We start from the raw sequence: 17,741 nt of genomic DNA on the forward strand, positions 1-17,741 counted from the left end.
TGAGAGTCCCTTGGACTGCAAGGAGATCCAACCAGTCCATTCTGAAGGAGATCAGCCCTGGGATTTCTTTGGAAGGAATGATGCTAAAGCTGAAACTCCAGTACTTTGGCCACCTCATGCGAAGAGTTGACTCATTGGAAAAGACTCTGACGCTGGGAGGGATTGGGGGCAGGAGGAGAAGGGGACGACAGAGGATGAGATGGCTGGATGGCATCACTGACTCGATGGAGGTGAGTCTGAGTGAACTCCGGGAGTTGGTGATGGACAGGGAGGCCTGGCGTACTGCGATTCATGGGGTCGCAAAGAGTCGGACACGACTGAGCGACTGAACTGAACTGAGTGCGCTTGAGTAATTTTAAAATACTGTTCCGTGTTTTCTGAAATTTGGTATGTTTTATCAAAAATAAATTGGGATAGACAGTATGATCACAAGCTCACTGCTCCAGTAAGGAGGCAGATGACTTCTTTTAGTGGTCCCATTTGAGTTTCCATAGCTGGCTTGGCTTCAGGCCACAGGGGCGGCTCCCTGCTGATCCCGGACCAGCTTTGTGGGAGTCCATGATCCCAGTTAGGACTGCGTCTTGTTGGCGCTTTTTCAGTCCCGAATATTGCATGGGACAACCACTAAAAATTATGTGTTTATCTGAGATGCAAACTTAACTGGGGGTCCTGTATTTGCAGTTGCCAAATCTGGAAACTCTGCCTCTACACCCACCCACCTACCGTCTCGCTCCATCCCTCAACATCGCCGCCTCTTAATGCGCTCCGAACCCTCATTCGCTTCCTCTCGGCGCTCACCCTCCTCCCAGAACTCGGGATCCACCCTCCGCCTGACCTCCACGAGGAGCCCAGACTCCACCCTGCCTCCGTGCCGCCCAAGGTCCCCCCCCGCCCCACAGCCCAGTTGCTCTGCCGTGGAGCCGGCCTCCGCCTTCTGGCCGGGCGGGCGAGCGCGCAGGCGCAGAGGGCGGGCACGGGCGGAATGGGGACTGCGGCTGCTGCAGCGGCGGCGGCCGGGGAGGGGGCGCGCAGCCCGAGCCCCGCCGCCGTGTCGCTCGGCCTGGGCGTGGCCGTAGTGTCGAGCCTGGTGAACGGGTCCACGTTCGTGCTTCAGAAGAAGGGCATCGTGCGCGCCAAGCGGCGAGGTAGGGCGGGCAGCGGCCCTGCTCCGGGTGGGGGCGGGGGGTGTGGGGGGAGCAGCCGCCGGGTGTTGGGAGAGGAGCTGCCTCAAGTAGGGGAGTGTTCGGGTCGTCAGACCGGGCGGGGCACCTCCGAAGGGCGAGCTGCGCGGGCGGGAGACCCCTGAGCCCACCCGAAGCGCTGGCACAGACGCTGCCCCGCGCGCCAGGAGCGTCTCTGCAAGCAAAGCTGCCGGGGAAATCAGCCGCCCGCCCTGAGCGATGGTAGTGGTGTCGCCGCCACTGTTTCTCTCTCTTCCCAGCGGCTGCCAAGGCCGTCTTCAGTTTTATAAGATTTTTCCAGCAGACTTCTTTCCTACCTCGCAGACCCAATCCCTTTGCAGCCCTGCAGCCCGCCGACCTGCCCTCTGGTTGTCTCCCAGTGTCCCTGTCACCTGCATTCGCCGGCTGCTTAGGGAAAGCTTCTTGTCTACAGTATTCGTGGAATGGTCAGAGTCCACTGCCGGACCGGGAGGTGCGACAGGCCTCCCACCTTTGCTTTGACTCGGGCCTGGGGTGCACTTGGAGGGCAGGGTCCGCTGACCTCTCTCCCCGCAGTGGCCATATCAGTGCAGAAGAAAAAAATGTGCACTAGGCAGGCCAGGGTGGGACTTGTGGGCCAAGGAGGCGCTTGTCCTCGGGGTCTGTGCTTTCCTGCGTCTTCTGTTCTTGAGGTCCTCGGCTTGAACCATCTTTGGTTTAGATTTGACCTATTGACTACAATGTATGGATGTGAGAGTTGGACTGTGAAGAAAGCTGAGCACTGAAGAATTGATGCTTTTGAACTGTGGTGTTGGAGAAGACTCTTGAGAGTCCCTTGGACTGCAAGGAGATCCAACCAGTCCATCCTAAAGAAGATCAGTCCTGGGTGTTCATTGGAAGGACTGATGCTGAAGCTGAAACTCCAGTACTTTGGCCACCTCATGCAAAGAGTTGACTCATTGGAAAAGACTCTGACGCTGGGAGGGATTGGGGGCAGGAGGAGAAGGGGACGACTGAGGTTGAGATGGCTGGATGGCATCACTGACTCGATGGACATGAGTTTGAGTGAACTCCGGGAGTTGGTGATGGACAGGGAGGCCTGGCTTGCTGTGTGATTCATGGGGTCGCAGAGTTGGACATGACTGAGCAACTGAACTGAACTGATTTGACTACAAATGAATTTCAGTGTGAAGAACACGCAAGACAAATTAAAATAATCAAGAATGGGCCGACTGAATATTGCTTGAGGTGGACACTGCTTATCAGTATGGAAAGTGAGAGATGTGGCTGACTTTTTTGCCAGTGTTCCTGTGTACTGTTTACTGAAGGCAAGATGTAGCATGCTTTAAAACTGCTAATGAACCTGTTCAGAAGGACTGAGAAGGTCTTGTGGTTGTTCATTGTGTTCTACAAGAATAGTGTTAGGAGCTCTCTGGGAAGGAGGAAGCCACCAGGTCATGGATTTAAGAATAAGTTAACTCATTTAATAGTTCTAATTCTAGAATGCAAGTGAAACTCTCTTGAGTGCCCTGGATGTTCAGCCATGAGTGAATTGAGGAAAGAGATAAAGGGACCTACAACCTCAAGAGAAAATATGAAATCATAGATATTTGTTAAAGAATTCGGCCTCAAAGGGAAAACATTGCAGTCTATGCTGCTAAGTCGCTTCAGTTGTATCCGACTCTGTGTGACCCCATGGACGGCAGCCCACCAGGCTCCTCCATCCATGGGATCTTCCAGGCAAGAGTGGGGTGGGGTGCCATTGCCCTCTCCAATTGCAGTCTATACATAACATCTAAATGAAATCTAATGTAGTTTCCCTTGGATGCAGCTGTAAACCCAAAGGTAGGAAATAGCCATTTGGCAGCTGCACACTTTTCAGGGAGCACCTGTCAGTTTGAGGGGCTTTAGGGTGAAGTATTTGCTGTAATTCAAAAATAAACAACATATGTGCCCTTGATAGGATGGGTACATGATCTCCTGAACCCAGTCTAACCATGAGAAAAACACCACACAAAGCTGAATTCAGAAATACCCTGCAAAATATCTGCAGCCCTCCTGTCAAGGTTGTAAAGTCTGAGAGACTGTCAGAGCCAGGAGGAGCCTGAGGACACGTGACCATATGACATTAGGTAAAATCTAAGGAAACCTGAATATAGACTTAACAGAAAACAATGATTATTGAGTAAAACTAAATGTGTTGTTTCAGCTCAGCTTATGTGTTCAAGGGAGTTAGTGAATAAGAAAAAACCCCACAGAAACCTGAAAAAAAATTACTGATGCTTTTATTTATGCTTGCACACTATGTCCTTAAATTAATGAGTGAAAATGTGATATTTGCTAATTTCATTCTTCCCCAGTTACTATCCACCATTACTAATTCAAGCTAGCTGGGTTCATCATAATGGTAGAGTATGGACATATAGTCTTGTTTTGATAAATTAGTTTTTATTTGTTCAGCCGATGTTCATGAAAGTCTTATTATATGTCAGATACTAGTGTAGGTATCGAGGACACATAGTTTCAAATTTGACTCCTCCTGAATCCTTTTTCTGCCTTTTCTGACAAGCAGCATAGTTGGCCATTATGAAATGACTGAATTGGAGGAGATGGGAGGACAGAGTAGGTGGCTGAAAACTGGGGAGTCAAGTTCTTGTGTTAAGGAATGGTTTCTAACTGCAAAAAGCTGTCTCCCTGAAAGTTTCAACTTTATTGCATTGCCACACACCAGCATTTCTTTTGATTCTCAGCTTCAGGAGAGCCACCGTTCTGGTTACAGCCCTTCTATTGGCTGGGAGGGGTTGGGGTACAGCTTCCTCTGTTACTAGCTTTCACTCAGTCTTGAAAGGACCTTGAATAGAATACCATGCGTGGACTGAAAATGGGTAGGCTAGGAGCACCATCCACAACACAGGCTTAAGGTGAACTGCCTCGCTTCTGGGGTGGCTTTGAAGGACTCTGAAGATGGGAAGAGGTCCGGGAGCACCTGGGGCTACAGGACATTGATAATATGTTTAGTGTTAGAACTCACTTGAAGCAGAGCTTTTAAAAGAGAAACAAGATAATCATCGAGTGTAAAGATGTTTGTTGAAAGCCACTTGCAATATTAGAATTCCTGTGCTGGTAGATAGGCTAGGATGGAGCCTCTTAGCTAGGGGAATGATGTCCTACCCTCAGACAGACACTGTAGAGACAGCCTCAGGAAAGTCATATGCATGGATTTGCTGGAGGCTTTGGAGATCTACATAGATGAATATTAGAATGTCCTAGGCCTGGAAGAACCATGAACTTTTAAAAAATTCCCTTTCATCAAAACCAGATCAGTTCAGTTCAGTCACTCAGTCGTGTCCGACTCTTTGAGACCCCATGAATTGCAGCACACCAGGCCTCCCTGTCCATCACCAACTCCCGTCGAGTCGGTGATGCCATCCAACCATCTCATCCTCTGTCGTCCCCTTCTCCTCCTGCCCCCAATCCCTCCCAGCATCAGGCTCTTTTCCAATGAGTCAACTCTTCGCATGAGGTGACCAAAGTATTGGAGTTTCAGCTTCAGCATCAGTCCTTCCAGTGAACACCCAGGACTGGTCTCCTTTAGGATGGACTGGTTGGATCTCCTTGCAGTCCAAGGGACTCTCAAGAGTCTTCTCCAACACCACAGTTCAAAAGCATCAATTCTTCAGTGCTCAGCTTTCTTCACAGTCCAACTCTCACATCCATACATGACCACTGGAAAAACCATAGCCTTGACTAGACAGACCTTTGTTGGCAAAGTAATGTCTCTGCTTTTGAATATGTTATCTAGGTTGGTCATAACTTTCCTTCCAAGGAGTAGGTGTCTTTGAATTTCATGGCTGCAGTCACCATCTGCAGTGATTTTGGAGCCCAAAACCAGGAGATACCTCCTAATGCCTGTTAGGATGGTGGTGGTTTTAAAAAGAAGTAGGAGGTAATAAGCATTGGTGAGGATGTTGAGAAATTGGAACCCTTGTGCACTGTTCTTGAGAATATAAAATGGTACACCTGCTATGCAAATCAATATGGAGGTTCTTCAAAAAATTAAATGTAGAATTACCATATAAGCCAGCAGTTCCATTTCTGAGTATATATATCCAGAAGAAATAAAAAGCAGGGACTTGGATAGATATCTGCACACCCTTGTTCATAGAAGCATTATTCACAATAGAGAAAGTGTGGGAACAACCCAAATATCCATTGATGGATAAATAGATAAACGAATTGTGGTATATACATTTAAAAGGAATATTATTTAGTCTTAAAAAGGAAGGAAATCCTTACACATGCTGCATAATAGATGAGCCTTGAGACATTATGCTAGTGAAATAAATCAGTCACAGAAGGACAAACCTTACATGATTCTACCCATATGAGGTACCTAGATAGTCAAATTATAGAGACAGAAAGTAGAATGGTATCACAGGGGCTGTAAGAAGGAGGGGTGGAAAATTAATGTTTAATGGGCACAGAGTTTCTTTTTTTATTGTTGTTAAATATTCTCTTTTACCCAGAGTTTCTGCTTTGTAAGATGGGATAGTTCTGGAGATGGATGATGGTGGTTGTACAACAGAGTGAATGTACTTAATGCCATGGAACTGTACACCTAAAAATGGTTAAAATGGTGACTTTTATATGTATTTTTCCACAATAAAAAAATCCTTTTCAGATTTCATAGTCTCTTTTCCTGAGAAGAGTACAGCCTAAGTGTGTAGTTATACTGTTAGATGCTCAGAAGGTGAGTGAGTTGTCCCATGAGAGTGAAAACTGGGATCCAAGTATCCCGCCTGCTAGTCTCAAGCCTCCTGTACTGACTTGAAGGGCACGTGCTCTCTAGCTTTTGAAAGTCCACTTTTTTCCTTGCCTCTCTTGTCATTCCCAGGCACACACCTAGGTGCATGTACCCCCACAGCCAGGGATGAGATGGACACATGTTGTCTTCACCCCCGCCGCCCTCTGGGCCTGCGATTAGTTTCTCAGCTTCTGTGAGTCCTCCATACCCTAACAGGTGGAGTTGGCTCCTTCTCCTGCTGTATGTCTTCTTTGTGTCTGTCCTCAACCCTTTTCTGCTCCTGAAACCTGTGGTCTAATGGCTTGTTCACTTGTCTCTGTGCCCCCTGGATCGTGGCTGTTCAAGGCAGGGGACATGTCCTCTCAACGGGGAGCCATATGGTGGGCACTCAATATGCCATCTAACTGGCCATGAGTATCCGTGTAGTAAAGAGGGTAAAACTGAACCTTGTATTTTATTTGTAAGCTTTCTTCAAATTATTCAGAGCTGACCTCATTTATCTGTGGCCTTTGCTAAGCAACAGAAACCAGAGTTACTGCCGGATCTGAAAACCTCTAACCCTGATCCCTGTCCAGCTCCAAGGGGAGACCATTGATGAAGAACACGGGGAGAACAATGTAGTTGTTAAGAGCATCGAGTGTCTCCATAGCCTGTACATATCTGGTTTACTTGGTAGTATTTCCAGAAGAAGAGAAGGTAAAGAAGGCTGCTACTTATACAAGACTCATGATGTCCCAGCCTCATGCCTCTGTCTGGACTCAGATAGGCCCTGCTTCCTTGGGGTCTTCCAGTGGATTGCAGTCAGACGGTGGCTGGGGTTAGAGCCATCTGAGATGATTTCTTCACTCGCTTGTTCAGGACAGCTGAAACAGCTACAGGGAGTCCTGAGCCCCCTCTCTATTTCTCTCTCCCCCTTCCTCCCTCCCTCTGTCACTATTGTAGTCTCTTCACACGTGGCTACCTTGGGCTTTCTCACACCATTATGGTCTCAGGGAAGTCATACCCTTTATGTGCTGCATAGCTTCATCGAGACCGAATCTTCCAAAGACTAAAGTGATTGCTGAACGATCTTTGTGACCTGTTTTGGAAGTCTTAAAATACTACCACTGCCACATTCTAGTGGTATACTCAGAGCCAGCCCAAGTTCGGAGTGTGCGGGGACAGTATAGGGACATGGATCCCAGGAGGTGTGATGTAGGAGAGAAGTTGAGGCTCGCACTCGACACAGCACTGGTGGTACCATGGTCTGAACCCAGCTCAGGCTGACTTTGAAGGTGGTCTTTCTCTCCTGCTGCCTGTAGGAAAAGTGAAGGGGAAGATATTAACACAGAAAGTCACCTACAAGTAGGACTTTTCCAATGAGTTTCATAATTTATTTGAAAAAAGTTCATAATATGATACTGGTGTATTATAAATAAGTACATAAAATTAATACCCTAAAACATTAAGGTAAATAATTTCTAATCTTTTTCGTTATGACAAACATGGGACTAGATCACAAATACACATTCCTGCATGAAATACTGCTTGATCTTACTGAACTTCCGTTGGACAGAGTGTATTTTTTATTCAAAAATGTTTATTGATACAGTATAAAATATAATGTAATTTATATTTCCAGTACTTTAAGTCCTCAGTGAGTAAATAGCCCTTTTTAGAAAAATTTTAAAGATGAGCAACTAGAAAAAAACAGTTTTCAAGAAGAATATGCTCAATCCCACACTCTCTAACCCCACATTCCCTATGTATTGGTTCCATTCCCTAATGTTTCCAAATCTGTTACTGTAAACTGATTCTTTTGGATATTGCCTGCATCAGCCAGGGAGGGTGGGCAGGCAGAGGGTTTACTTTGCTGGTCCATGCCCAATCAGAGCTCTGCTAAACAATCATATCGTTCCAGAGAACTCTGGGCATTGTCATATTTTTAAAAGAGCATCTTCTTCCTGATTATAGAAATGTGGCCATTTTTTAAAATCTGGGAAGTACATATGAATAGGAAAATAAAAAGTATTCATCTCTTCACTTTGAGGTAACTACTGTTACAATTAGGTGTATTTCTCTTAGTCACATTCAATACTTATATTTCAACATTGAATTTTAATGAATAAATCCTGTGTACCAAATATATATAATACATAGGGTATAGAGAAAAATGAAATAAATACCACCAGTCAGATGTGGTATATCTCTTCATCATGTACCTTGAAAACTGTGTGCCAGGTTACTTCCTATTGTTGTGCTCATCCCCATGCTGTTAAATATCCTTTCAAAAAATATTCAGTGGTTGCATGAATGTTGTTGTCGTTCAGTCTCTCAGTAGTGTCTAACTCTTTGCGAGCCCGTGGACTTCAGCATGCCAAACTTACCTGTCCTTTACCATCTCCCGGAGTTTGCTCAAACTCAGGTCCCTTGAGTTGGTGATGCCATCCAACCATCTCGTCCTCTGCCATCCCCTTCTCCTCCTGCCTTAAATCTGTCCCAGCATCAGGGTCTTTTACAGTGAGTTGGCTCTTCACATCAGGTGGCCAAAGTATTGGAGCTTCGGTTTCAGCATCAGTCCCTCCAATGTATATTCAGGAGTGATTTCCTTTAGGATTAACTGGTTTGATCTCCTTGTGGTCCAAGGGACTTTCAAGAGTCTCCTCCTACACCACAGTTCAAAAGCACCAGTTCTTTGGAGCTCAGCCCTCTTGATGGTCCAACGCTCATATCCATACATAACTACTGGAAAAACCATAGCTTTGACTAGACAGAGCTTTGTTGGCAAAGTCCCTGCTTTTTAATATGCTCTCTAGGTTTGTTGTAGATTTTTTTTCCAAGGAGCAAGATTTTGGAGCCCAAGAAAATAAAGTCTGTCACTGTTTCCATTGTTTCCCCATCTATTTGCCATGAAGTTATAGGACCGGTTGCCATGAACTTAGTTTTTTGAATGTTGAGTTTTAAACCCGCTTTTTCACCCTTTCACCTTCCTCAAGAGGCTCTTTAGTTTCTCTTCACTTTCTCCTATAAGGGTGGTGTCATCTGTGTATCTGAGGTTATTGATATTTCTCCTGGCAGTCTTGATTGGAGCTTGTGCTTCACCCAGCCTGACATTTCACATGATTTACTCTGCATATGAGTTAAATAAGCAGGGTGACAATATACAGCTTTGACATACTCCTTTCCCAATTTTGAACCAGTCTGTTGTTCCATCATCTTTTAGGATTTAAAATAGCTCAGCTGGAATTCTGTCACCTCTTCTAGCTTTGTTTGCAGTGATGCTTCCTAAGATCCACTTGACTTCACACTCCAGGATGTCTGGCTCTAGGTGAGTGAGCACACCATTGTGGTTATCTGGGTCATTAAGATCTTTTTGCAAGCCATCTTGAATTAATTTTTGTATATGACTAAGGTATGAGTCAAGGTATGCCACATTTATGGCAGAAAGTGAAGAAGTGAAGAAGAACTAAAGAGCCTCTTGATGAAAGTGAAAGAGGAGAGTGAAAAAGTTGGCTTAAAGCTCAACATTCAGAAAACTAAGATCATGGCATCTGGTCCCATCACTTCATGACAAATAGATGCGGAAACAATGGAAACAGTGAGAGACTTTATTTTTGGGGGGCTCCAAAATCACTGCAGATGTGACTGCAGCCATGAAATTAAAAGACATTTGCTCCTTGGAAGAAAAGTTATGACCAACCTAGACTGCATATTAAAAAGCAGAGACATTACTTTGCCAACAGAGGTCCGTCTAGTCAAATCTATGGTTTTTCCAGTAGTCACGTGTGGATGTGAGAGAGAGGACCATAAAGAAAGCTGAGCACCTAAGAATTGATGCTTTTGTACTGTGGTGTTGGAGAAGACTCTTCAGAGTCCCTTGAACTACAAGGAGATCCAACCAGTCCATCCTAAAGGAAATCAGTCCTGAATATTCATTGGAAGGAATGATACTGAAGCTGAAACTGCAATACTTTGGCCACCTGATGTGAAGAACTGACTCACTGGAAAAGACCCTGATGCTGGGAAAGATTGAAGGCGGAGGAGAAGGGGATGACAGAGGATGAGATGGTTGGATGGAATCATCAACTCAATGGACATGAGTTTGAGTAAGCTCCAGGAGTTGGTGGAGGACAGGGAAGCCTGGCATGCTGCGGTTCATGGGATCACAGAGCTGGACACTACTGAGTGACTGAACTGAACTGAAGTGAAGGTATGAATCAAGGTTCAGTGTTGTCTCTCCTGGTAGACATTTGGTTCTGCATCATTTGTTGACTGAATTATACTGCTGCTTTAGTCCATGATCTGAGTGTATATGTGTGAGTGTATTTCTGAATTGTATTCTGTTTTTATTATATGCTCAGTCCCTCAATTGTGTCCGACTCTTTGCGATCCCATGGACTGCAGCATGCCAGGCTTCCCTGTCCTTCATCATTCCCGGAGTTTTCTCAAATTCATGTCCATTGAGTCTATGATGCCATCCAACCATCGTGTCCTCTGTTGTCGCCTTCTCCCCCTGCCTTTGATCTTTCCCAGCATCATTGTCTCTTCCAATGAGTTGGCTGTTTGCATCAGGTGGCCAAAGTATTAGAGCTTCAGCTTTTTATTGTTTATGCCTATACTTATGTCAGTCTGTCTTGATTATGTTGTTTTATAATCTTAAAATCAGATAGTATAAGTCATATAGTTTTTTTCTTCTTTTTCAAGACTGCCTAGCTATTTCTTTAGGAAAGTAGATTCTACATATCTAATAAGAATCATACAAAAGAACTTCAGGTACTAACTCCATTCATACATTGGTGAATACCAAGTGACCAAATTGAGTCTAGTTAATACTCTCATTTAGCTGGTGGTATCAGGAAAGAAATTTTCTTGATAGTTCTTTTTTTTAAAGAACTCTGTAAAAACTATGTAGCATCTTTTAAGTTAAGGCATTAATTAGCTAGTAAAGGACTTAATGATCCACTCCTGCTTTGCTGTTTGCAGCAACTTCTGTTCTTCCTCTCGGGAATACACGTGAATGGAAGTAATTTTCTTGTGGTATGATCAGGAGGTACATAAACTAGATGCCTGTCTGTATTTTTGTGCTAGAAAGTAATATTTTAAGGACATTTCTGACACACGTTTATAACTAAATGGAAGGTTTTAAAAGCCAATAGTCCATCATCACTGCCAATTGATATTATCATATCAATATCAATAGACAATAGACTATCAATAGACAACATCACTGCCAGTTGGTATTATCATCCTGAGAAGGTTCTTTTGTGTTTGCACAACAGTTCTTTGTCTTATGGTTCAGCTGTTATAAACAACCATTGAACTCTCAGCATCCAGGGTTTCCAGTATGAGGGGAGAAAAAAATTCTGGACTTTAGATATTGCTACCTTTGGAACCCATACCTAGGAGTGGAGGGGAGGAGGCATGAGTGCAGTCAGATAAACAAACAGAAAATCATCAGTGTTCTACAGTTCTGAGCTCCTTGTTCTTGCTGAGGCCAGAGAACTTGAAGAGTCCCAAACATCAGCCTGGAAGAGGACGAGCATGAACATAAGCTTGAACAAGGGCCCCCTGAGGGTGTTAGCTAAGTAACTAGGATGTTTAGGGACAGTGATGAAGGTGAAACTATGAAGAAACTGTCATTTTAGAACATAAGAAAATAATGTCTATAGCAGGGCCAAGGCCTAACGCGGAAGGCAGGCTCCTAAGAGTTTCTGGCTGCAAGAGGATGGAACCTGGGGCAGCTACTGCACAGGTGCATGAGCAGAAAGAGCAGTGGGTTTTCTTCCATGAGCACTGGAGGTACTGCTGAACTGGGGTCCTTGGGGCCCACGTGGAGAAGTACCACTTTGATACCTAGTTAGAAGTGTAACTTAATGCCTATTAAAGCAGAAAAATTTTACCTAATATTGACTTAAAAGGTGCAGGTGATTGCAATACTTTTGCATTTCAGCAAATTCAAGCTCCTCTTGGAGAGTATGAGTGGGGGGACCCTAAACACTTGCAGCTGACTTGTACCCTTTGACTAAAGGGAGACCAAAATCTTGTTATTTCTCCATTCCTAGTATCCCAGGTCCTTCCCCATTTTAGTGAGAATCCATTCGAAACCAGCAAAAGCATACGCTCTATAGTAGTGTTGTACGGTAGTGAAAGCCGTGAAAGAGGAGAGTCTCAGTGGGTCCCCTTGTACTGGCATCCTTGGACTGCAGGAGGATTGCCCACGTTCTAGCTGCTGCTGTAGCAGCGGTCCCATGCCCTCAGCATAGACCCCCAACAGAAAAGACTGCGGCTGATTCCTTGATTTCTAAGTTCCTGAAATCTGCTGAATATCATATATAGAATTTTGAAAAGCTGTTGAGTAAATTAGTGTGTTCACTTGCTGTAAAACAGTCTTCAAGATCTAGAATGAAGTATGTTCAGAGCTATTTTAAATAATAAGCAAGAATATTTATTTACACACAAAAGAGAGCAGGAGTGGCCATGCTTATATTAAACAGAATAAACTTTAAGACAAAAATTGTTCCTAGAGACAAAGAGGGACATTTTATAATGATGAAATGGTTCAATCTTCAGGAAGATATAACATTTCTAAATATATGTGGACCTAGCAACAACACCCAGTTTTGCTTCAGCAAAACTGACAGAATAAAGAGAGAGAGAGACAATTAAAAGCAGTGGCTGGATCGGACTTCCCAGGTGGTCCAGTGGTGAAGAATCTGCCTTCCAATGGAGGGGACGCTGGTTTGATCCCTGGTTGGGGAACTAGGATCCCACATGCCATGGGGCAACCATAACTAAGACCTGATGCAACCAAATAAATAATAATTAAAAAAAAATAGTAGTTGGAGATGTTAGTATCCTACATTCAAATGGATAGAAAAACAAGGCCGAAGATCAGCAAAGAAGTAGAAGACTTGAACAATACTATAAGTCAATTGGTATTTACTGTTTTAATTTTTACAGTTGGATTTATGCCATTTACTCTTTTTCTATACATCTCGTAGATTTTCTGTTTCTCTACTCATTTATGGCTTTATTTGCATTATGTGAATTTCTCTAGTGTAGCCTTTTAATTCCTTTAATGATTTTTCACCATATTTTTTTAGTTATTTGCTCTAGGATTTACCATTTTATTTTAGCTAATGGAGTCTACTTCAGACTTATACTAATTTAAATCCAGGTAGATATAGAAATATTACTCCTATACAGCTGCATTGCTTTTTTTTTTTTTTTTTGTAATTTTTTTTTTTAACACCAGAAACCTTTTGTAGTGAGGTATAGCCAATTAACAATATTGTGATAGTTTCAGGTGAGCAGCAAAGGGTGTCAGCCATACATATAAATGTAACTTCCTTCTTTCTTATTGTTATATATGTTACATTTTTTATGTTACAAACCCAACAATGTATTGTTGTAGCTTATAATAAAGATAATGTATACTTTATATTATTTTACATCCCAAAGAGGCTTAGAAAACAAAGGAAGTCAAATACAGACTTATAGTGTTTGTTATGTTTCTTTTTAAAGAAATTATTTGGCTGTGCTTGGTCTTAGTTGCAGCACTTAGGATCTTCAGTCTTCTTTGTGGCATGCTGGGTTTTAGCTGTGGCATGCAAACTCTTAATTGTAGCACTGAAAAAAAGTGAAGTCACTCAGTTGTGTCTGACTCTTTTTTGACCTCATGGACTGTAGCCTGCCAGGCTCCTCCATTCATGGGATTTTCCAGGCAAGAATACCATAATGGGTTGCCATTTCCTTCTCCAGGGGATCTTCCCAACCCAGGGGTCAAACCCAGGTCTCCTTCACTGCAGGCAGACTCCTTACTGTGTGAGCCACCAGGGAGGCCCCCAGACCAGGGGTCAACCCCAGGCCTCCTGCATTGGGAATGTGGAGTCTTAGCCACTGGTCCACAGAGAAGTCCTTGTTATGTTACTTTCTTATTTACCATTTCTTATTTTCTTCATTTGTTCCTGTGGATCAAGTTACCATCAAGTTATCATGTTCTTACTTGGTAAAACTTTGCTCACACATGTATCCTTTGTGCTGCCCTTATCAAATTTATTACTATATGTTATATATTTGTGTATTTATAATGTATACTATATAATGTATAATGCTGTATGTTATTGATCCAACAAGACAATAATATACATTCAGTACCTTTTCAAATCATCTAAGATGAGAAAGCAATGGCACCCCACTCCAGTACTCTCGCCTGGAAAATCCCATGGGCAGAGGAGCCTGGTAGGCTGCAGTCCATGGGGTCGCTAAGAGTCGGACACGACTGAGCGACTTCACTTTCACTTTTCACTTTCATGCATTGGAGAAGAAAATGGCAACTCACTCCAATATTCTTGCCTGGAGAACACCAGGGACGGGGGAGCCTAGTGGGCTGCCGTCTATGGGGTCGCACAGAGTTGGACACAACTGAAGCGACTTAGCAGCAGCAGCATCAGCGAGATGAGAAAGGACAATATATTTTCATTTCTACTGACTTTTATAATGACACAGTTACCTCTGTCATTACTGGAGTGTGTGTGTGTGTGTATGTGTATGTATTCAAAGTACCATCTGAATTTACTTGCTTTCACCTGAAGAACTTCATTTAATGTTTATTGTAAGCTCCGTTTGTTCTCAATTCTCTTCAGTTTTACTTATCTGGGAATGTTTTTGTTTTGCCTTCATATTTAAAAGATAGTTTTGCTGGATGTAAGATAGTTGCTTGACAGTTTCTCCTTTAAGAACTTTGACTGTATTATTCCACTGCTTTCTGGCCTCCACTTTTTGCTGAGAAGTCGGTTGTTAATCTTATTGGAATTCCCTTGTTGTCAGTTGTTTTTCTCTTGCTTCTTTCACAATTTTGTCTTTGAGCGTTTTACCATCATGTGACTGGGTGTGGCTATCTTTGTGTTTGTCTCATTGGAGTTTTTTGAGCTTCCTTGATGTGTAGATTTTTTTTTAATCACATTTGGTAAGTTTCAGCTATTTTTCCTTGAATATTTTTTCTGATACTTTCTTTTCCTCTGATAATCACATTATATCTATTGATATTCTTAATGATGTCCCACATTTCTCTGAGGTGCTGTTAATTTTTCTTTGTACCTCTCTCTCTTTAGTTTTTGTTTTCTGTTAATGTTTTCCATAATGTATAATCTTTATCAATATGTCTTCAAGTTCACTGATTCTTTCTTCTGCCAGGAGGTTAAAATCTGCTATTGATTTTTTCATTCTAGTCATTTTACCTTTCAACCCCAGATTTTACAGTTGGCTTTTCATTTTTTTTAAATAATTTATGTCTGAAAGTGAAGTCTCTCAGTCGTGTCCGACTCTTTGTGACCCCGTGGACTGTAGCCCACCAGGCTCCTCCGTCCATGGGATTCTCCAGGCAAGAATACTGGAGTGGGTTGCCATTTCCTTCTCCAGGGGAGTCTTCCCGACCCAGGGATCGAACCCAGGTCTCCCGCATTGCAGGCAGACGCTTTAACCTCTGAGCCACCAGGGAAGCCCAATTTATGTCTATTGATACTCTATTTGATGATGAGTTGTCATCATAGCTTTACTTCTTTAAGCATGATTTCCTTTAGTTATTTGAACATATTTTAAATAACTGGTTTGAAGTTTTTGTTATATCTAAAATCTGGACGCTCTCACGGGCAGTTTTGTTGCTTGCATTCCCCCCTTTAAATGATATTTGTAATATAGTGCATGTCTTCTTGTTTGTTTGGTGCATCTTATAATTTTTTTCAGTTAAAAGTTATTTTTTTATTATTACCAATCAGGTAATAATCATTGTTTCAATAGTTCTTTTCCAGAACATTTATAGTTAGTGCAACAAAGACAAATACTACTAAAGCACTGATACAGTGGATTTTTACTGCTTGCTGTTTCATGCGTAACAAAAGGGAATATATACATTATATTTTGTTTATCAATTTATCTATTCATCCATTGATAGACATGTGTATTCTAATGGCTTTTTGGCTATTGTGAATAATGCTACTAAGAACATAAGTGTGCATGTACTTGTTCAAATTCGTGCTTTCAGTTTTTATGGATATATACCCAGAAGGGGGATTGCTGGATCATATGCTAAGTCTATATTTAACTTTCTGAGGAACTGCCATTCTGTTATCCACAGCAAGTGCACCATTTTCCATTCTCACCAGCAATCAGCAAGGGTTTCTTTCAGTTTCTCTGTATCTTTACCAACACTTGCTGTTTTCTGGATTTTTGTTTGTTTGTTTTGATAGTAGCCTTTCTAATGGGTGCAGGTGGTATCTCATCATTGTTACAATTTGCATTTCCCTAATGATTAGTGATTTTGAGCATCTCTATATGTGCTTATTGGCTATTTGTATATCTTCTCTGGAGAAACATCTATTCCAATCTTTTCCCCAGTTTTGAAATGGATTTTGTTGTTGTTACCTCATGATATTTTTGTTGATACTGATACAATATTTTTGTTGATTTTAAGTAATATGTGGTAGCAAACTCTAGATGCATATTCTCCTACCTCCACCTCCAAACTGTTGTTTGTTTATTTGTTTAGTGACTTAGAGTACCTTGATAAAGTATATTTATCCATTTATCATTCCCCTGCAATGTGAAGTCTCTGATGTCACTCCTCAGAGGGGATAGCCTTGGATATGTGCACCTTTACCCTGGGATGACAGTGGTCATCCAACTGGCAACTGGCAATCTTCAATCTTCTCTTACCCTGATTTCTTTGTTGTCTGCCTCATTGGGTACTACACCCAGATCTACTAATTGCTGGCTAGTTGCTCTACTGTTTTTGACAATGCTGCAGTGCATAAATTGCTTTACAACCTTATCCTGTTAAATTCAGGCAGATTTACTTGTTGAGAACAGTTAGTGGGTGGGGGTAGTAGCCTCTGATCTTCTCTTCTTGCCTCTCCAGATGTAGGATCTTCACCCTATATTTATCTTCATGCTTGGGACAGGATGATCAGGACCTGCCATGCCTAGGGTAGAGTCTCTACCCTAAAAGTAGGGATTGAGTGAAGGAAGTGAGCCTCCAACCCTTGGATGGATTAACCAGATATTTAATCTCTTCAACTTGAAGTTGGAAGGGATTGGAAGTGCTGAAGGCCTGCTCTTCTGGTGACTGAGAGCTGAGAGGGGAAGGAGCCCTGTCTTTTGGTCACACCAGCCTGGAGTGGAGCATCTGTCCAGCTGAGCTGCAGTAGGGAGAGAAGTGGGTCTTGGCTCATGTGCTAAAGACTCACTGTTCTTACTGAAATTTTGTTGATTTTCTTGAAAAAATGTTTCTTCATTTGCTGTGTCCTCTTGGGACAATTTCCAGAGACTTTATTTTTACTGCTTTATTTACCAGTTATGGTTGTTTTGCTAGGGAACTATCCATGAGGCGCCTCATACACTGTATTTGACAGTGGGCTTTATGACTTTTCATTTTTAAATAAGCAGCATGTATGTTTTTAGGTACAGGGACATTTCCTTTCTTATAAAAATATTTATTTATTTAGGCTGTGCTGAGTCTTAGTTGTAGCCCGCGGGGTCTTCAGTCTCTGTTGGGGCATGCAGGGTCTTTAGCTGTGGCATGTGAACTCTTGGTTGTGTCATGTGGTGTTTTTTTGTTTCTGTTTTTGACTGTGCCTCATGGCACGTGGGATCTTAGTTCTCCGACCAGATTGAACCTGGGCCTCCTGCATTGGGAAGGTGGAGTCTTTAGCCACTGGACCACCAGGAGAGACCCTAAATTTGTTGTTGTTGTTGTTGTTATTTTTAATTTTATATATGTATGTGTGTGAGCTTCCCTGATG

At 42.7% G+C, this 17,741-nt stretch overlaps 1 protein-coding gene across 1 annotated transcript in view; it reads left to right on the plus strand.

The window, feature by feature from the left end:
- Nucleotides 1-884: 884 nt before the first annotated feature.
- Nucleotides 885-17,741, plus strand: part of NIPA1 (NIPA magnesium transporter 1) — a 50,197-nt gene continuing 33,340 nt past the window's right edge. The window contains exon 1 of the mRNA XM_006060641.4: nucleotides 885-1,145. Coding sequence (XP_006060703.1) covers nucleotides 983-1,145 — 163 coding nt within the window. The 5' untranslated portion in view covers nucleotides 885-982. The remainder of the gene's footprint in view (nucleotides 1,146-17,741) is intronic.

The sequence above is a fragment of the Bubalus bubalis genome, chromosome 2 (assembly GCF_019923935.1).
Source record: "Bubalus bubalis isolate 160015118507 breed Murrah chromosome 2, NDDB_SH_1, whole genome shotgun sequence".
Taxonomy (NCBI): Eukaryota; Metazoa; Chordata; class Mammalia; order Artiodactyla; family Bovidae; genus Bubalus; species Bubalus bubalis.